At 29.2% G+C, this 19,066-nt stretch overlaps 2 protein-coding genes across 2 annotated transcripts; both read right to left on the reverse strand.

Moving 5' to 3' along the window:
* Positions 1-5,832: 5,832 nt before the first annotated feature.
* LOC135950650 (uncharacterized) lies at positions 5,833-6,846 on the reverse strand. The gene has a single exon (XM_065500181.1). The coding sequence runs from the start codon at positions 6,844-6,846 to the stop codon at positions 5,833-5,835; it is 1,014 nt and encodes a 337-aa protein (XP_065356253.1).
* Positions 6,847-6,862: 16 nt separating this feature from the next.
* LOC135950651 (uncharacterized) lies at positions 6,863-11,175 on the reverse strand. Its single transcript, XM_065500182.1, has 2 exons — positions 8,077-11,175; positions 6,863-6,895 (listed from the first exon to the last, which is right to left on the reverse strand). The coding sequence occupies exons 1-2, from the start codon at positions 11,173-11,175 to the stop codon at positions 6,863-6,865; spliced, it is 3,132 nt and encodes a 1,043-aa protein (XP_065356254.1).
* Between the last annotated feature and the right edge of the window lie 7,891 nt (positions 11,176-19,066).

Consider the following 19,066-nt stretch of genomic DNA (forward strand, 5'->3'; position numbering starts at 1 on the left):
GGGACAGTTTTCGAAAAATGTCCGATATACCCGCATATATATCGGGTACTGTTTTAGCTAGCTATTTAAGTTATACCTTATTAGAAAGCTACGTTCTCTGGGTTAATTTTGGGACAGTTTTCGAAAAATGTCCGATATACCCGCATATATATCGGGTACTATTTTAGCCAGCTACTTAAGTTATACCTTATTAGAAAGCTACAATCTCAAGCAATCCAAATATATATCGGGTACTGTTTTAGCTAGCTACTTAAGTTATACCTTATTAGAAAGCTACGTTCTCATGCAATCCAAATATAAAAATTGCTATTTATATGAAGTCGTTAAAAACTCGGTTAATTTTGGGACAGTTTTCGAAAAATGTCCGATATACCCGCATATATATCGGGTACTATTTTAGCCAGCTACTTAAGTTATACCTTATTAGAAAGCTACAATCTCAAGCAATCCAAATATATATCGGGTACTGTTTTAGCTAGCTACTTAAGTTATACCTTATTAGAAAACTACAATCTCAAGCAATCCAAATATAAAAAAATTTGGCTTCATAGCTCTTTAGGGACATCCAAAATTGCGATTTATATGAAGTCGTTAAAAACTGGGGTAATTTTGGGACATTTTACGAAAAATGTCCGATATACCCGCATATATATCGGGTACTATTTTAGCCAGCTACTTAAGTTATACCTTATTAGAAAGCTACAATCTCAAGCAATCCAAATATATATCGGGTACTGTTTTAGCTAGCTACTTAAGTTATACCTTATTAGAAAGCTACGTTCTCATGCAATCCAAATATAAAAAAATTTAGCTTCCTAGCTCTTTAGGGGCCTCCAAAATTGCGATTTATATGAAGTCGTTAAAAACTCGGTTAATTTTGGGACAGTTTTCGCAAAATGTCCGATATACCCGCATATATATCGGGTACTATTTTAGCCAGCTACTTAAGTTATACCTTATTAGAAAGCTACAATCTCAAGCAATCCAAATATATATCGGGTACTGTTTTAGCTAGCTACTTAAGTTATACCTTATTAGAAAACTACAATCTCAAGCAATCCAAATATAAAAAAATTTGGCTTCCTAGCTCTTTAGGGACATCCAAAATTGCGATTTATATGAAGTCGTTAAAAACTGGGGTAATTTTGGGACATTTTACGAAAAATGTCCGATATACCCGCATATATATCGGGTACTATTTATCCTAGCTACTTAAGTTATACCTTATTAGAAAGCTACGTTCTCATGCAATCCAAATATAAAAAAATTTAGCTTCCTAGCTCTTTAGGGGCCTCCAAAATTGCGATTTATATGAAGTCGTTAAAAACTGGGGTAATTTGGGACATTTTTCGAAAAATGTCTGATATACCCGCATATATATCGGGTACTATTTATCCTAGCGACTTAAGTTATACCTTATTAGAAAGCTACATTCTCATGCAATCCAAATATAAACAAATTTAGCTTCCTAGCTCTTTAGGGGCCTCCAAAATTGCGATTTATATGAAGTCGTTAAAAACTTGGGTAATTTTGGGACAGTTTTCGAAAAATGTCCGATATACCCGCATATATATCGGGTACTGTTTTAGCTAGCTACTTAAGTTATACCTTATTAGAAAACTACAATCTCAAGCAATCCAAATATATAAAAATTTGGCTTCCTAGCTCTTTAGGGACATCCAAAATTGCGATTTATATGAAGTCGTTAAAAACTGGGGTAATTTTGGGACATTTTTCGAAAATTTGGCTTCCTAGCTCTTTAGGGACATCCAAAATTGCGATTTATATGAAGTCGTTAAAAACTGGGGTAATTTGGGACATTTTTCGAAAAATGTCTGTTATACCCGCATATATATCGGGTACTATTTATCCTAGCTACTTAAGTTATACCTTATTAGAAAGCTACATTCTCATGCAATCCAAATATAAACAAATTTAGCTTCCCAGCTCTTTAGGGGCCTCCAAAATTGCGATTTATATGAAGTCGTTAAAAACTTGGGTAATTTTGGGACAGTTTTCGAAAAATGTCCGATATACCCGCATATATATCGGGTACTGTTTTAGCTAGCTACTTAAGTTATACCTTATTAGAAAACTACAATCTCAAGCAATCCAAATATAAAAAAATTTGGCTTCCTAGCTCTTTAGGGACATTCAAAATTGCGATTTATATGAAGTCGTTAAAAACTGGGGTAATTTTGGGACATTTTTCGAAAAATGTCCGATATACCCGCATATATATCAGGTGCTATTAATCCTAGCTACTTAAGTTATACCTTATTAGAAAGCTACATTCTCATGCAATCCAAATATAAACAAATTTAGCTTCTCAAGTTATACCTTATTAGAAAGCTACAATCTCAAGCAATCCAAATATAAAAAAATTTAGCTTCCTGGCTCTTTAGGGGCCTCCAAAATTGCGATTTATATGAGGTCGTTAAAAACTGGGGTAATTTTGGGACAGTTTTCGAAAAATGTCCGATATACCCGCATATATATCGGGTACTATTTATCCTAGCTACTTAAGTTATACCTTATTAGAAAGCTACATTCTCATGCAATCCAAATATAAACAAATTTAGCTTCCTAGCTCTTTAGGGGCCTCCAAAATTGCGATTTATATGAAGTCGTTAAAAACTGGGGTAATTTGGGACATTTTTCGAAAAATATCTGATATACCCGCATATATGTCGGGTACTATTTATCCTAGCTACTTAAGTTATACCTTATTAGAAAGCTACATTCTCATGCAATCCAAATATAAACAAATTTAGCTTCCTAGCTCATTAGGGGCCTCCAAAATTGCGATTTATATGAAGTCGTTAAAAACTGGGTTAATTTTGGGACAGTTTTCGAAAAATGTCCGATATACCCGCATATATATCGGGTACTATTTTAGCCAGCTACTTAAGTTATACCTTATTAGAAAGCTACAATCTCAAGCAATCCAAATATATATCGGGTACTGTTTTAGCTAGCTACTTAAGTTATACCTTATTAGAAAACTACAATCTCAAGCAATCCAAATATAAAAAAATTTGGCTTCCTAGCTCTTTAGGGACATCCAAAATTGCGATTTATATGAAGTCGTTAAAAACTGGGGTAATTTTGGGACATTTTTCGAAAAATGTCCGATATACCCGCATATATATCAGGTACTATTAATCCTAGCTACTTAAGTTATACCTTATTAGAAAGCTACATTCTCATGCAATCCAAATATAAACAAATTTAGCTTCCTAGCTCTTTAGGGGCCTCCAAAATTGCGATTTATATGAAGTCGTTAAAAACTGGGGTAATTTGGGACATTTTTCGAAAAATGTCTGATATACCCGCATATATATCGGGTACTATTTATCCTAGCTACTTAAGTTATTCCTTATTAGAAAGCTACGTTCTCATGCAATCCAAATATAAAAAAATTTAGCTTCCTAGCTCTTTAGGGGCCTCCAAAATTGCGATTTATATGAAGTCGTTAAAAACTGGGTTAATTTTGGGACAGTTTTCGAAAAATGTCCGATATACCCGCATATATATCGGGTACTATTTTAGCTAGCTACTTAAGTTATACCTTATTAGAAAGCTACATTCTCATGCAATCCAAATATAAACAAATTTAGCTTCCTAGCTCTTTAGGGGCCTCCAAAATTGCGATTTATATGAAGTCGTTAAAAACTTGGGTAATTTTGGGACAGTTTTCGAAAAATGTCCGATATACCCGCATATATATCGGGTACTGTTTTAGCTAGCTACTTAAGTTATACCTTATTAGAAAACTACAATCTCAAGCAATCCAAATATATAAAAATTTGGCTTCCTAGCTCTTTAGGGACATCCAAAATTGCGATTTATATGAAGTCGTTAAAAACTGGGGTAATTTTGGGACATTTTTCGAAAAATGACCGATATACCCGCATATATATCAGGTACTATTAATCCTAGCTACTTAAGTTATACCTTATTAGAAAGCTACATTCTCATGCAATCCAAATATAAACAAATTTAGCTTCTTAGGTTATACCTTATTAGAAAGCTACAATCTCAAGCAATCCAAATATAAAAAAATTTAGCTTCCTGGCTCTTTAGGGGCCTCCAAAATTGCGATTTATATGAAGTCGTTAAAAACTGGGGTTGAAATAATTTGTATGGGGAAACAAATTATATTTAAATTTTCTCCTTTATTAAGTTGAAGGCTAATATTATTTTGGGGAGAAAATGAATAATTATATTCACTCATAAAGCGAATATAATTATTGGGTTATTGATATATGAAGATAGAGAAAAGGTAAAATGGGTTATTATTGTTGTTAATATGTACATATATTGAGACATATATGTACAATTGTGATGGGTACTTTACCTTTTTAGTGTATATGTGTGACCAAAATTTATAAAGCCAAGGATTTTTCGGTAAACGTTATAAATAAAATTAATGTTTATTTAAAATAAAAAAGGGTTGTAAAATATGCAACTTAAGGCTTCTGTTGCTAGGTAAGAAGTGACAAATTATAATTTTGTTTTTAATAAGGAAACCTAGTTTTAACTTCCAAAACCCGAAGATGTTTTGGAATTTCTTATGTATAGCTAACATACCGTTAGCAACATTATTCTAATCGTACTTAATTACTAATATTGTAGTTACTTATTATGTTAAATATTAAGGTAGTACTTATTTAACTTCATTTAAAAATATTAACAATTCAGTAATATTTGATTTTATGTATATAAATTCAATAGCTAACACAATTCATTTAATACAATTCATTCAATAATAAAATACAATTAATAGTACAAAATTCAAATAATATTATAAAATTCAATTAGTAAAATTGATAAAAATAAAATAAAAAAATTCAATTAAATATGGTTTAAACCGTAGTTTAAACATGGCGCCGGCCTCGGCCTTTGCCTGGTTTATTCTGGCTTGCTTTGAAAGCATAATACGTTGGCCAGCGATTTAATAGCTTCAGCCAAGATATGTTGATCTGGCACTGGTGGTGTGATAGTTGAAACAACTGGAGCTGGTGATTGTTGAAGTTGATGTTGTTGAGTTTGATGACGTTGTTGAGTTTGATGACGACGATGATGTGGCTGTTGGCGTTGATGACGACGATGATGTGGCTGTTGGCGTTGATGACGACGATGATGTGGCTGACGAGGGTGATTGTTCCGGTGTTGACGATGCTGATGATGATGTTGACGACGCTGATGATGAATTTGACGATGTTGATGATGATGTTGAAGTGGTTGTTGGTGTGGTTCTATCTGGGTCTCGGTATCCCGATTGCGTCGACTGCTGACGGTGGACATGTTGGGCGATGGGCTGCGTGTCCTCGATGGATGCAACATGGTGTGGTGGAGTTGGTTGCATTTTATGCAAGACTCCATCGAGGTGCACGACCTTATAGTATGGCTTCGAGCCAAACAATTGGTACAGTAGCCAAGACGCTCAACAATGTCACGTCTTCTTTCTGGCGTCATTTTCCGGAATCTCCGGCAAAATTTGAGGCCGTGATACCCTTTGCAAATAATGCAATAGTATACTTCTAAATCCCTCGGGACTACGCTTCTCTCATCGGTCGGGTTTTGAGTCTCATTGGGGACCCGAGTTGCTGTCAGTCGTCGATTTGACCTGCTGGGAAAGTATATAATAAGGAAAACACAATTCAATTAGTATGTTATATGGAAATTGTTGGATAATAAATGGATGTGGGTAAAAGCCACCAAACAGCAATGAGTTTTGAATAATTGGAAATCTTTATTATGACAATAATTTTGAATACAATATTTGAGACTGTTTTAGAAATAATTATAAGAAAATATTTGAGAGGATTACTTAAGGTTTGAGTCAACTTGAGCTTCCTCTTGATTTAAAAAAGGGAGGTAACATAATTTGACAATAGGGCGCTTAATTACACCGCTAGCGGTGCGTACGTTGGCAGTTCGTACATTACCATCTGAACCAGAAAATGTTTTTTCGATCCTGCCAAGATTCCATTCATGAGGTGGTAGTAGATCGTCCATAACAATAACTAAATCACCAATCTGCATATTTTTGCATGAGGTTTTCCACTTATACCTTTTATGTTGTGATTTTAGATAATCAGTTTTCCAACGTTGAGCAAATTGATGATGTATGGCTTTCAGTTTTTCCCATCGATTTAAAATCGACATGTTTGAACAATCTTGTTCAGGGAATGCCATCAAGGGGGCACCTCTTAGAAAATGTCCAGGCGTTAGAGCTGTGATATCTGAGGGATCTTCCGAAACTGCTGATATAGGCCTTGAATTGAGTACTCCTTCTATTCGTGCTAAAACTGTAGCGAATTCTTCAAATGTAAATTTATGAGAACCTGCAATTCGCTTAAAATGATATTTAAAACTCTTTACGGCTGCCTCCCAAAGGCCTCCCATATGAGGAGCGTGAGGTGGAATGAATTTCCATTCAAATCCGTATGTGATGTATTTCTGAGCTACATCTTGGGCACTATTTTTGACAAACGCAGAAAATTCTCGTTCAAGAGTTCTACTAGCTCCTAAGAAATTTCGTCCATTGTCTGTAACTACCCTTTGGGGGAGCCCCCGCCTCCCGATGAAGCGAGCGAAAGCAGCTTGGAACGCCGCTGAGGATAACTCTGAACAAGGCTCTAAATGGATAGCTTTTGTGCTAAAACATACAAACACACTTACGTATCCTTTAGTTATTGGAGATTTCCTTAGAATCGATGTTTTTGTCTCGAATGGTCCAGCAAAATCAATTCCTGTTACCTGGAAAGGAAGAGAGAGAGTACATCTTTCCGGAGGTAAAGGAGCCATTATTTGAGAGCTTGGCTGTTGTTTATACATTATACATCTTTTACACTTACGTATTATTCCTTTGATACGTGGTTTTAACCTGAATATGAGAAATTCAGTTTGTATAATTCTGTACATTTGACCGCAGTCAGCATGAGAGAGAAACTCATGCAAATGGTGTAAGTACAATTGGCAAAATCGGGAGTTGCCTGGTAAAATAATTGGGTAACGTTCACCATATGGTAGTGATGATTGGGATAATCTACCATTTACTCTTAAAATTGAGTCTTTATCCATAAATGGATTTAGACTTTTCAAAGGACTTTTATTTGAAATATTTTTTGATTCATTAACGCATTGATATTCCTCATTATAAAATCTTTTTTGAGCTAAAACAATTAGTCTCGATTTAACAAATTTCATCTCATTTTGTGTCAAAGAGACTTGAGTATTTTCATCAACATTTTGTCGCATTTTCTTCGTTGTATTATGAAAAAATCTAAAAATGTAGCATATTACACGTAAAGCTCTACTGTATGATGAAAAATTGTCCAATATATCATTTGCTTCAATCTGAACATGTAGAGATTGTATTTCTTTATCTTCTGAGCTACGATTTAAAATATTTCTTTTGGGCCATTCTGATGAAGGTTTTTGTAACCATGATGGTCCATTCCACCAAAGTGAATTATTTACCAAATGTTGGGCTTTACAACCTCGTGTGCCCAGATCAGCTGGATTATCATGTGTTGGGACATGTCGCCATGTGACATCAGACATTAATTCGTGTATTCGTGCTGTTCTGTTCGCCACATAGGTTTCCCACGATGAAGGTGGTTTTGATAACCATCCTAGGACTATAGCTGAGTCCGACCATAAATATATCTCGCTATTACTGAAATTGATAGAATTTTTTACATAATTAACTAAATTTGCTAATAGCACTGCGCCATTAAGCTCTAAGCGCGGGAGGCAAACAGTTTGTAAAGGGGCTACTTTACTTTTTGCTACCAATAAATTTGAGAATGTGTTTTGAGTTTTTGTTTGGCACCGAATGTATACAGTAGCACAATATGCGGATTTCGATGCATCGCAGAATCCGTGAATTTGGATTGTGTCGCTAGGCATAAGTTGAATCCAACGAGGAATTGATATTAGTTCAACTTCAGACAAGTCCTGAACTAGCTCGTTCCAATTTTGTAGAGATTCCGCGTTAATTTCTTCGTCCCATTCTATACCGTCTAACCATAATTGCTGCATACATATTTTTGCTCTGATTACTATAGGAGCTAGCCATCCAGCTGGATCAAATAGTTTTGCGACAGATGATAGAACTTGGCGTTTTGTTATTTTCGTAGAAGGACTTATTGATGAGAAATTATAAGTAAATGTATCTGTGATTGCGTTCCACTTTATGCCTAAAGTTTTAGTTGAGCTAGTTTCGTGGAAACGTAAAAAATCTGAATCATATATATCCTCTGTTGGTAAATCTGATAATAATTGAGAATCGTTTGCTGTTATCTTCTTGAGTAAAAATCCAGCAGATTTTAAAGTTTTAATTAGCTGATTTTGTGCGTAACGAGTTTCTTCAATTGAATAACCTCCAGTTAAAATATCATCTACATAAGTTTCGTACCTTAAAATTGATGATGCTTGGGGGGATTCGGCTTTTGAGTCTGAAGCGAGTTGATGTAACGTACGAATTGCTAGAAAAGGCGCACAATTTACTCCAAACGTTACTGTTTTCAATTCGAAATCTTTAATAGGGCCATTTGGTTCAGGTTGATATAAAATTCTCTGGAATGCTCTATCGTCTGGATGAACTAGGATTTGACGATACATTTTCTGTATGTCACCACTGAACACATATTTATATCTTCTCCAATTCAGAATTACAGTTATTAAATCATTTTGAATTGTAGGACCAGTGTACAGAACATCATTTAGTGAAAATTTGGATTTTGTTTTCCTAGAGGCATTGAACACAATTCTTACCTTTGTAGTTTTATGTTCTGGTCGCACGACCGCGTGATGGGGCAAATAAAAAGAGCTATGTTTACCTTCAGAATTGATTTCGTTTGAGGTTGTTTCTTCCATATGGTCGAGAGTTAAATACTCATCCAAAACAGCTTTATATTCAGCTTGCAATTCTTTATTTTTTCCTAATGTTTTGTCCATACTGGCATATTGAGCGAGTGCGATGAATCTAGACGATCCTAAGAAAACCGATTCGGGATATTCCTTTTTGAATGGTAGCCTTACCATATATCGTCCATCTTTGCTTCGAGTAGTTGTTTTAGTGAAAAATTGTTCAACAAATTCATCTTCTTCGGATTTAAAGCGAGTTTTTGGTATTTCCTCTTGCTCCCAAAATTTTCTCAATAGTGTGCTGAGTTCTGAAGATTCTGATGAAGTGACAGCAGTTGTGAATGTTTGAACGGTTTTCGTTTTCATCGGTCCACTAAGCACCCATCCAAATATAGTTTTGTAAGCTGATGTTTGGCCACATATATTTTTCTTTATCCCTTCGAGGTTTAGACAATGTTCATAATCATTGCCAAGAATAAGATCAATTTGGGAAGATTTATTAAAATTCGGGTCTGCTAAATCCAATTTTCTAAGTTCTGCTGAATATGGGACATTAAACGTAACAGCTGGAAGTGTTTTAGTAACATTTGATAAAACAATTGCTTTAATTGGGACTCTCAGATTATATTTTCTTGCAAATAATGTGAAATCACACTCTTTTTTAGCTGATTGTTTTTGACCTCCTATTCCAATAATTTCAAAATATGAATTTCTATAAGGCAACTGTAACCGACTTCTTATTCTTTCTGTTATGAAGGTTCTTTGAGAGCCTGGATCAATTAAAGCTCTTATCGTGAAAACTTCGCCTTGATGCTCTATTTGCATCAATGCTGTACGCAATAAAATGTTTTCGTTGCTCGTAGAGCAGTTTGCTTGAACACGCCGTGAGGTAGTTGGAAGTTCATCTTTGTAAGAATTACTTGGCTGTTCTGTTTGTGTATTTGTATTTTGAACAATATTTTTATTTTGATTACCATTACCATTGGTTTGAGTATTTTCAGATGTTTTTTGTACATTTGATGATTTGTGTGCAATATGCAATAATGAATGGTGATCTTTTTTGCAGTAAAAACATGTTCTTTTACTTTTACAATTTGCCTTAATATGCGAAGGACTTAAACAATTGTTACATATTTTATTTTTGAAAACATAATCTATTCTTTGTTGTGTTGAAAAAGTTCTAAAATTGGGACAATTTCTTAAATAATGTACATTATTACATAGTTTGCAATTTGTGTTTATGTTTTCTTGGGATGTATATGTTTGAATATTAGGTTTTTTCGTATTAGACAGTGTAAAACTGTCTTTTGTGGTTTTTATGCTTGTTAGCCGCTCTACCGCTTCGTATCTGTCAACTAAAAATTGTGACATTTGTGACCATTTTGGTAGTTCACGAGGGGAAGTCAGTGATTGCTCCCATAGTTCTAAAGTACAATCTGGTAATTTTGTTGATATTAGACGAATTAAAATGGGATCCCAACTATTTACTTCTACCCCTAGAGTTCTGAGTGTCGCTAATGAGTCGTTTACTGACGACTGTATTTTTCTTATGGACTCACTATCTTCATTAATTGCTGCTGGTATATCAAACAAGATTTTGATTTGGTTATCTACCAAAACTCGTTTGTTTTCGTATCTTGTTTTTAACGCATTCCAAGCTAATTCAAAATTATCATTAGATAATGGATATCGTTTAACTATAGCACCTGCTTCGCCTCTTGTCTTGTTCCTGAGATGGTATAGCTTAGTTACAGGAGTAAGTTTTGAATGATTTATATAAACTGCAGTGAACATGTCTCTAAACGAGGGCCATTGTTCATAACTGCCTTTAAATATTTCTGTGTCGCATGGGGGGAGTTTAATGCAAATACTTGAATTATCGCTCATTGGATTTTGATTTGGGACAGAGTGACGAGATGTTGATTGGAACATTGGCATTTGTACTGTATCTAAGCGGATACTTTTAAGAATTTCAAAAATTTGTGATGTGCTCTGTACATATGCGTCATTACAAGCATCAAATTCCTCTCTTGCTTGGTTCTTAAATTCTGCATCAATTACGTCATCTTGAGATAACATTACCTTTTGATATGAAGTATCTACGTTTGTCCATCTTGCATCTATTTCTTTTAACCTTGCCTCTAATATAGATTCGTTTTGATCTTCTCTTCGGCTCTCATTCACCTTTCCACAATACTGAAGCAAATGTTCACAATCAAATTTAAAATAATCTTTGTAGGATGGATTAAATGACCTATCAGCTGCAGGTGAATTTTCTGTTTCACGCGGCATTTTGTTTGATAATTGTACTTGATATTGTATTTTATTCAAGGAATTAGGTTTCTGTGGTTATACAGAGTAAAATTTTTAAATTATAAAGTATTATATTGAGATATAAACTTTTGAGATGTGCAGTTAAATTTTTCTAGTTTAGAACAAATTTTATTTTAATTTTTAGAGAATAATTAAATTTGTATTTAATTAATTTTAAATTTTTCGAAATATAATGTTATTTAATTATCGTACTAGATCCTGTACTAGTATAAAAGAAAACAAGAGATATAAATCCTATTTATTTGTTCACTTTTTAGTATATCATTAGAATTTTGTATTAAGTATAAAATAGTTTGTACACAAATGGGAGCAGCGGTTAATTACAGAGTGTTTTTTCTATATCCTTTTGTGATAGCTTAGCTATGGGGTAAATGCACTAGATAGTTGTAATCTAGTAAAACAAAATTAATAGAATATACACTTATAATCGAAAAAATTAGTTTTAATGAAACAATGAGATTGATAATGAAGCGGTTTAAACAATTATTAGTACCTATGTAGACTAATATTTTTATCAATTTTAATTTCATTAAAATTTTTGTGTACTATGTGGTATTCTGATTTTTATAGAGACAATTTTGTGAATTTGTTTCAGAGATACCACTTAAGCGGTTAATTGTGAACAAATAGGAAAATTATTCCGTAATCAATTTATTAAGTGGATTTAGTATTAATCATTAAATTTGATTTTTATTTTTTTTTTTTTTTTTTTTTGAAATTTGATTTTTAGAAAAAAAATTATTTATTATGAGACAAAATTTTTATAGAAATATTTAAAATTTTAGATTTCTTCATTTGCAAATTAAATTTATTTAAATTTGTTGAGATTAAAATTTTCCTTTTATGTTAAATTTATTCTTTTAGAGAATATTCTTATTATTATGAATTTTTAAATTCTTTTGTATTATAAAATTTTTCCGATTATTATGAATTTTAACTTTTATAAAATTCTAATTGAAATAATTTTTGAATTCTATTTTGTAAATACTTTAAGAATTTTATTTTAAATAAAATAAATTTACTTTTTTAAATTGGTTTGGGAAAATGCATGTACCTTTTACTGTATAAATTTACTTGGTATATTGGTTTATGAAAATTGCAAGTACCTTTTACTGTATAAAATTAAACAAAATAAATTTCCTTAGTAAATTGATTTATAAAATTGTAGGTACCTTTTACTGTATAAAATTATACAAACCAAACCATGAGCAAAATAACTGTTAATTCTTGAAAAATTGTTGTTTTGGGTTTTTTAATATACTACAATAAACACTTGTATAAAGAAATTCAACTCAACAGTTTTTAATTGTAAATTTCATTTCTTTTATTGTATACGTGTTATTCTCTTTGTTTGTTCATCTACATTAAAGAGAGTGACAACGTTCCAACAAGTTTTTTATTTGTATTTTACTCAAGAGAACGCACTTAATGTTTTACCGGCGAGATTTGCAAGTTAATATAGAGAACGCACTTAACTTTTTTACCGGCACGAATGATTATAGGGTTATATACATTTGAAATTTTTAAAATATTACTGAGATAAATGGTTAGTAGTTAAATATTTTATTAACTTTTGTTTCGTAATATATTTGTTATTGTGTAATGTACAATTCTCTTATTTCCCGATTACTTATATAGAATTGTAGTGTATAAAATTTTTTCTTCAAGTTTGTATCCTGTGTGGCTGTATTATGTATTCTTAATTAAGTTTTAAAATTCAAACTTTAAATACATATACGTTTTTAATTCTATTCTACTTATTAGGCAGAATAAACACCACATTTGCTATTTCCACTTCAAGTTTGTGTTTTGTGTGGCTGCATATGTATTCTTAGTTATGTTTTAGAATTTAAAATTTAAATACATATACGTTTTTAATTCTATTCTACTTATTAGGCAGAATAAACACCACATTCGCTAATACACACTATCGCAATATTATTTCACACAATTTGGAATTTTCTAATTTTCTTTTCTATCGTTGGGATTTTCGGGTATAAATAATCACAAATTAGGGATTTTGTAAACCGGAGTTGCGAACCCTATATTTAGTGGACTGTATTTTTGATTCTTAAAGAGAATTTTGTACACTTTACTTAAACACAAGAATACTGTGAAAAACTGTATAAATATTTTTCAAAACCGCAATTTTTAAATCAAATAAATTTATTTTTTGTTAAAATGTTATTTATTATTATATTTTATATTATTATAATAATTTACATTATATTTTTTTTTTTATATTTTGAATTTTTTGTAGAAATTAAATTACACACATTAAATGTTTGAGTGTAAAATTGATGTAGGTCTGTTTGTATAATACATATAGAGATTACTTACTTGAGACTTGATGAATCTCTTACCTCAAGAGATATTCTAGATTCTCTTACTTCAAGAGATCTTAATTGATATTGAGCTTCTTTGGTTGTTGTGGCTGGGATGTTTGAGCTTTTATGTTGTTTTCCTTTTTTGGTTTTTTGAGTGGGAGAGATGCAGAAGAAACCAATTCTCTTGTTTCTGTTTTGTAGTTTTGTGTTTTTTACTTTTTTCCTATTTTATTTATTTATTATAACTGTTATTTTCATTTTATTTTATCTTAATTCTTATTTTCTCACGTTTTTTTTTCTTACAAATATGTATGTATGCTTTGTGTTGTATATGAAAAAACAATTAGGGTATTCGTTTTGTTGAAAAAATAAAGACAGTTAGGGTATCCGTTATAAAAATTTTTTTCTTTTTAAGGTATGTAAACCGAATTATGTATGTTTTATAGAATTCCGTTTATTATATATATATATGTACATATAAGGGAATTTATCTTGCAATATTTATTAAAATCACTTTTTTGGGTAATTAATTTTATTTGTATGTACATATATATGTATGAGATTATGTATTCATGTATATAACAATATTATTTATTTTTAGAACTTAATCTTATATCTTCATACGTATATTTTTAACGGTATTTTTTATTTATTTTATTATATTTGTATGTTTTTTATGTATTTATGTATATAACAATATATTTATGTATTTTTTAAGTGAAATTTATTGTATATGAATTTTAACGGCACTTTCTTTTTTTTTCTTTACCGGCACTTTTTGTTTTTTTTTTTTTGTTTTCTTATTATATGTGTATGTTTTTTATGTTTTAACGGCACTTTTTTTTTTTTTTCACAATTTCTTTTAATTTTCTTAGTTTATATTATTTGGCTTTTTAACCTTGAAAATTTTTTCTTTTCATTTTCATAAATTTCTTAATTTTTAATTTAAATTACTTTTATTCTTTTCTTTTTCCTAATTTTTAAAAATTTTTTTTTTTTTAGGCAATTTCTTATTTTTTGACTTCTTTTGACTTTTGTTAAATTTGTTTAAACTCTTTTTTTTTCAATTTTTTTTTCACTTTTTGTTCAATTTTTGTTAAATTTGTTCAATTCCGTTCATTTTTTTGTTAACTTTTTTTTCAAATTTTTCAGTTCTTGTTCAGTTTTTTTTTTTTTCTCAATTTTTTAAGTTTCTGTTCGATTTCTTCACTTTTTTGTTTAATTTTGTTTTCTTTATATTTATATGTATTTTTTCAATTTTTGTTAATTTTTTCATTTATTTAAACTTTATGTATGTATTTTTTAATTTTTTTCTTAATTTGTTTTTTTTTTTTATTTTATTTCTTAAACTTGCACTTTTTCACTTTATGTATTTCTTTTTTTTTTTGTTTTGCCGACGGCTTTTTTATTTTAACTTACACTTTTACTTTTTTTTTATGTATTTCTTTTTTTTGTTTTGCCGACGGCTTTTTTATTTTAACTTACACTTTTACTTTTTAATTTGGGGTTTTGTACTTACAGCATCAACCTTTTGTTTGAACTAATGTAATTGAGCGTGAGAAATTTTTCATTACCTCATAACGTTGATCTAGTTGAGTTATTTTGTTCTTCTTTGTTCTTCTTTGTTTGTGCCGACTTCTTTTGAGCTGAGGTGACCAGTTCAATTTTTGTTAAGGACCATGAAATAATTTGTATGGGGAAACAAATTATATTTAAATTTTCTCCTTTATTAAGTTGAAGGCTAATATTATTTTGGGGAGAAAATGAATAATTATATTCACTCATAAAGCGAATATAATTATTGGGTTATTGATATATGAAGATAGAGAAAAGGTAAAATGGGTTATTATTGTTGTTAATATGTACATATATTGAGACATATATGTACAATTGTGATGGGTACTTTACCTTTTTAGTGTATATGTGTGACCAAAATTTATAAAGCCAAGGATTTTTCGGTAAACGTTATAAATAAAATTAATGTTTATTTAAAATAAAAAAGGGTTGTAAAATATGCAACTTAAGGCTTCTGTTGCTAGGTAAGAAGTGACAAATTATAATTTTGTTTTTAATAAGGAAACCTAGTTTTAACTTCCAAAACCCGAAGATGTTTTGGAATTTCTTATGTATAGCTAACATACCGTTAGCAACATTATTCTAATCGTACTTAATTACTAATATTGTAGTTACTTATTATGTTAAATATTAAGGTAGTACTTATTTAACTTCATTTAAAAATATTAACAATTCAGTAATATTTGATTTTATGTATATAAATTCAATAGCTAACACAATTCATTTAATACAATTCATTCAATAATAAAATACAATTAATAGTACAAAATTCAAATAATATTATAAAATTCAATTAGTAAAATTGATAAAAATAAAATAAAAAAATTCAATTAAATATGGTTTAAACCGTAGTTTAAACATACATAAAGTTTAAATAAATGAAAAAATTAACAAAAATTGAAAAAATACATATAAATATAAAGAAAACAAAATTAAACAAAAAAGTGAAGAAATCGAACAGAAACTTAAAAAATTGAGAAAAAAAAAAAAAACTGAACAAGAACTGAAAAATTTGAAAAAAAAGTTAACAAAAAAATGAACGGAATTGAACAAATTTAACAAAAATTGAACAAAAAGTGAAAAAAAATTGAAAAAAAAAAGAGTTTAAACAAATTTAACAAAAGTCAAAAGAAGTCAAAAAATAAGAAATTGCCTAAAAAAAAAAAAAATTTTTAAAAATTAGGAAAAAGAAAAGAATAAAAGTAATTTAAATTAAAAATTAAGAAATTTATGAAAATGAAAAGAAAAAATTTTCAAGGTTAAAAAGCCAAATAATATAAACTAAGAAAATTAAAAGAAATTGTGAAAAAAAAAAAAAAGTGCCGTTAAAACATAAAAAACATACACATATAATAAGAAAACAAAAAAAAAAAAAAAACAAAAAGTGCCGGTAAAGAAAAAAAAAGAAAGTGCCGTTAAAATTCATATACAATAAATTTCACTTAAAAAATACATAAATATATTGTTATATACATAAATACATAAAAAACATACAAATATAATAAAATAAATAAAAAATACCGTTAAAAATATACGTATGAAGATATAAGATTAAGTTCTAAAAATAAATAATATTGTTATATACATGAATACATAATCTCATACATATATATGTACATACAAATAAAATTAATTACCCAAAAAAGTGATTTTAATAAATATTGCAAGATAAATTCCCTTATATGTACATATATATATATAATAAACGGAATTCTATAAAACATACATAATTCGGTTTACATACCTTAAAAAGAAAAAAAATTTTTATAACGGATACCCTAACTGTCTTTATTTTTTCAACAAAACGAATACCCTAATTGTTTTTTCATATACAACACAAAGCATACATACATATTTGTAAGAAAAAAAAACGTGAGAAAATAAGAATTAAGATAAAATAAAATGAAAATAACAGTTATAATAAATAAATAAAATAGGAAAAAAGTAAAAAACACAAAACTACAAAACAGAAACAAGAGAATTGGTTTCTTCTGCATCTCTCCCACTCAAAAAACCAAAAAAGGAAAACAACATAAAAGCTCAAACATCCCAGCCACAACAACCAAAGAAGCTCAATATCAATTAAGATCTCTTGAAGTAAGAGAATCTAGAATATCTCTTGAGGTAAGAGATTCATCAAGTCTCAAGTAAGTAATCTCTATATGTATTATACAAACAGACCTACATCAATTTTACACTCAAACATTTAATGTGTGTAATTTAATTTCTACAAAAAATTCAAAATATAAAAAAAAAAAATATAATGTAAATTATTATAATAATATAAAATATAATAATAAATAACATTTTAACAAAAAATAAATTTATTTGATTTAAAAATTGCGGTTTTGAAAAATATTTATACAGTTTTTCACAGTATTCTTGTGTTTAAGTAAAGTGTACAAAATTCTCTTTAAGAATCAAAAATACAGTCCACTAAATATAGGGTTCGCAACTCCGGTTTACAAAATCCCTAATTTGTGATTATTTATACCCGAAAATCCCAACGATAGAAAAGAAAATTAGAAAATTCCAAATTGTGTGAAATAATATTGCGATAGTGTGTATTAGCGAATGTGGTGTTTATTCTGCCTAATAAGTAGAATAGAATTAAAAACGTATATGTATTTAAATTTTAAATTCTAAAACATAACTAAGAATACATATGCAGCCACACAAAACACAAACTTGAAGTGGAAATAGCAAATGTGGTGTTTATTCTGCCTAATAAGTAGAATAGAATTAAAAACGTATATGTATTTAAAGTTTGAATTTTAAAACTTAATTAAGAATACATAATACAGCCACACAGGATACAAACTTGAAGAAAAAATTTTATACACTACAATTCTATATAAGTAATCGGGAAATAAGAGAATTGTACATTACACAATAACAAATATATTACGAAACAAAAGTTAATAAAATATTTAACTACTAACCATTTATCTCAGTAATATTTTAAAAATTTCAAATGTATATAACCCTATAATCATTCGTGCCGGTAAAAAAGTTAAGTGCGTTCTCTATATTAACTTGCAAATCTCGCCGGTAAAACATTAAGTGCGTTCTCTTGAGTAAAATACAAATAAAAAACTTGTTGGAACGTTGTCACTCTCTTTAATGTAGATGAACAAACAAAGAGAATAACACGTATACAATAAAAGAAATGAAATTTACAATTAAAAACTGTTGAGTTGAATTTCTTTATACAAGTGTTTATTGTAGTATATTAAAAAACCCAAAACAACAATTTTTCAAGAATTAACAGTTATTTTGCTCATGGTTTGGTTTGTATAATTTTATACAGTAAAAGGTACCTACAATTTTATAAATCAATTTACTAAGGAAATTTATTTTGTTTAATTTTATACAGTAAAAGGTACTTGCAATTTTCATAAACCAATATACCAAGTAAATTTATACAGTAAAAGGTACATGCATTTTCCCAAACCAATTTAAAAAAGTAAATTTATTTTATTTAAAATAAAATTCTTAAAGTATTTACAAAATAGAATTCAAAAATTATTTCAATTAGAATTTTATAAAAGTTAAAATTCATAATAATCGGAAAAATTTTATAATACAAAAGAATTTAAAAATTCATAATAATAAGAATATTCTCTAAAAGAATAAATTTAACATAAAAGGAAAATTTTAATCTCAACAAATTTAAATAAATTTAATTTGCAAATGAAGAAATCTAAAATTTTAAATATTTCTATAAAAATTTTGTCTCATAATAAATAATTTTTTTTCTAAAAATCAAATTTCAAAAAAAAAAAAAAAAAAAAATAAAAATCAAATTTAATGATTAATACTAAATCCACTTAATAAATTGATTACGGAATAATTTTCCTATTTGTTCACAATTAACCGCTTAAGTGGTATCTCTGAAACAAATTCACAAAATTGTCTCTATAAAAATCAGAATACCACATAGTACA

This window comes from Calliphora vicina, chromosome 2 (assembly GCF_958450345.1).
Source record: "Calliphora vicina chromosome 2, idCalVici1.1, whole genome shotgun sequence".
Taxonomy (NCBI): domain Eukaryota; kingdom Metazoa; phylum Arthropoda; class Insecta; order Diptera; family Calliphoridae; genus Calliphora; species Calliphora vicina.

Bases quoted from the DNA above. Each gene is read 5' to 3' on its own strand.
- LOC135950650 (XM_065500181.1), bottom strand. From the start codon at position 6,846: ATGTATAAACAACAGCCAAGCTCTCAAATAATGGCTCCTTTACCTCCG.
- LOC135950651 (XM_065500182.1), bottom strand. From the start codon at position 11,175: ATGCCGCGTGAAACAGAAAATTCACCTGCAGCTGATAGGTCATTTAAT. The intron at 6,896-8,076 runs GTAATCAGAGCA...TCTCATATTCAG, and splicing joins CTGGATGGCTAGCTCCTATA to GTTAAAACCACGTATCAAAG.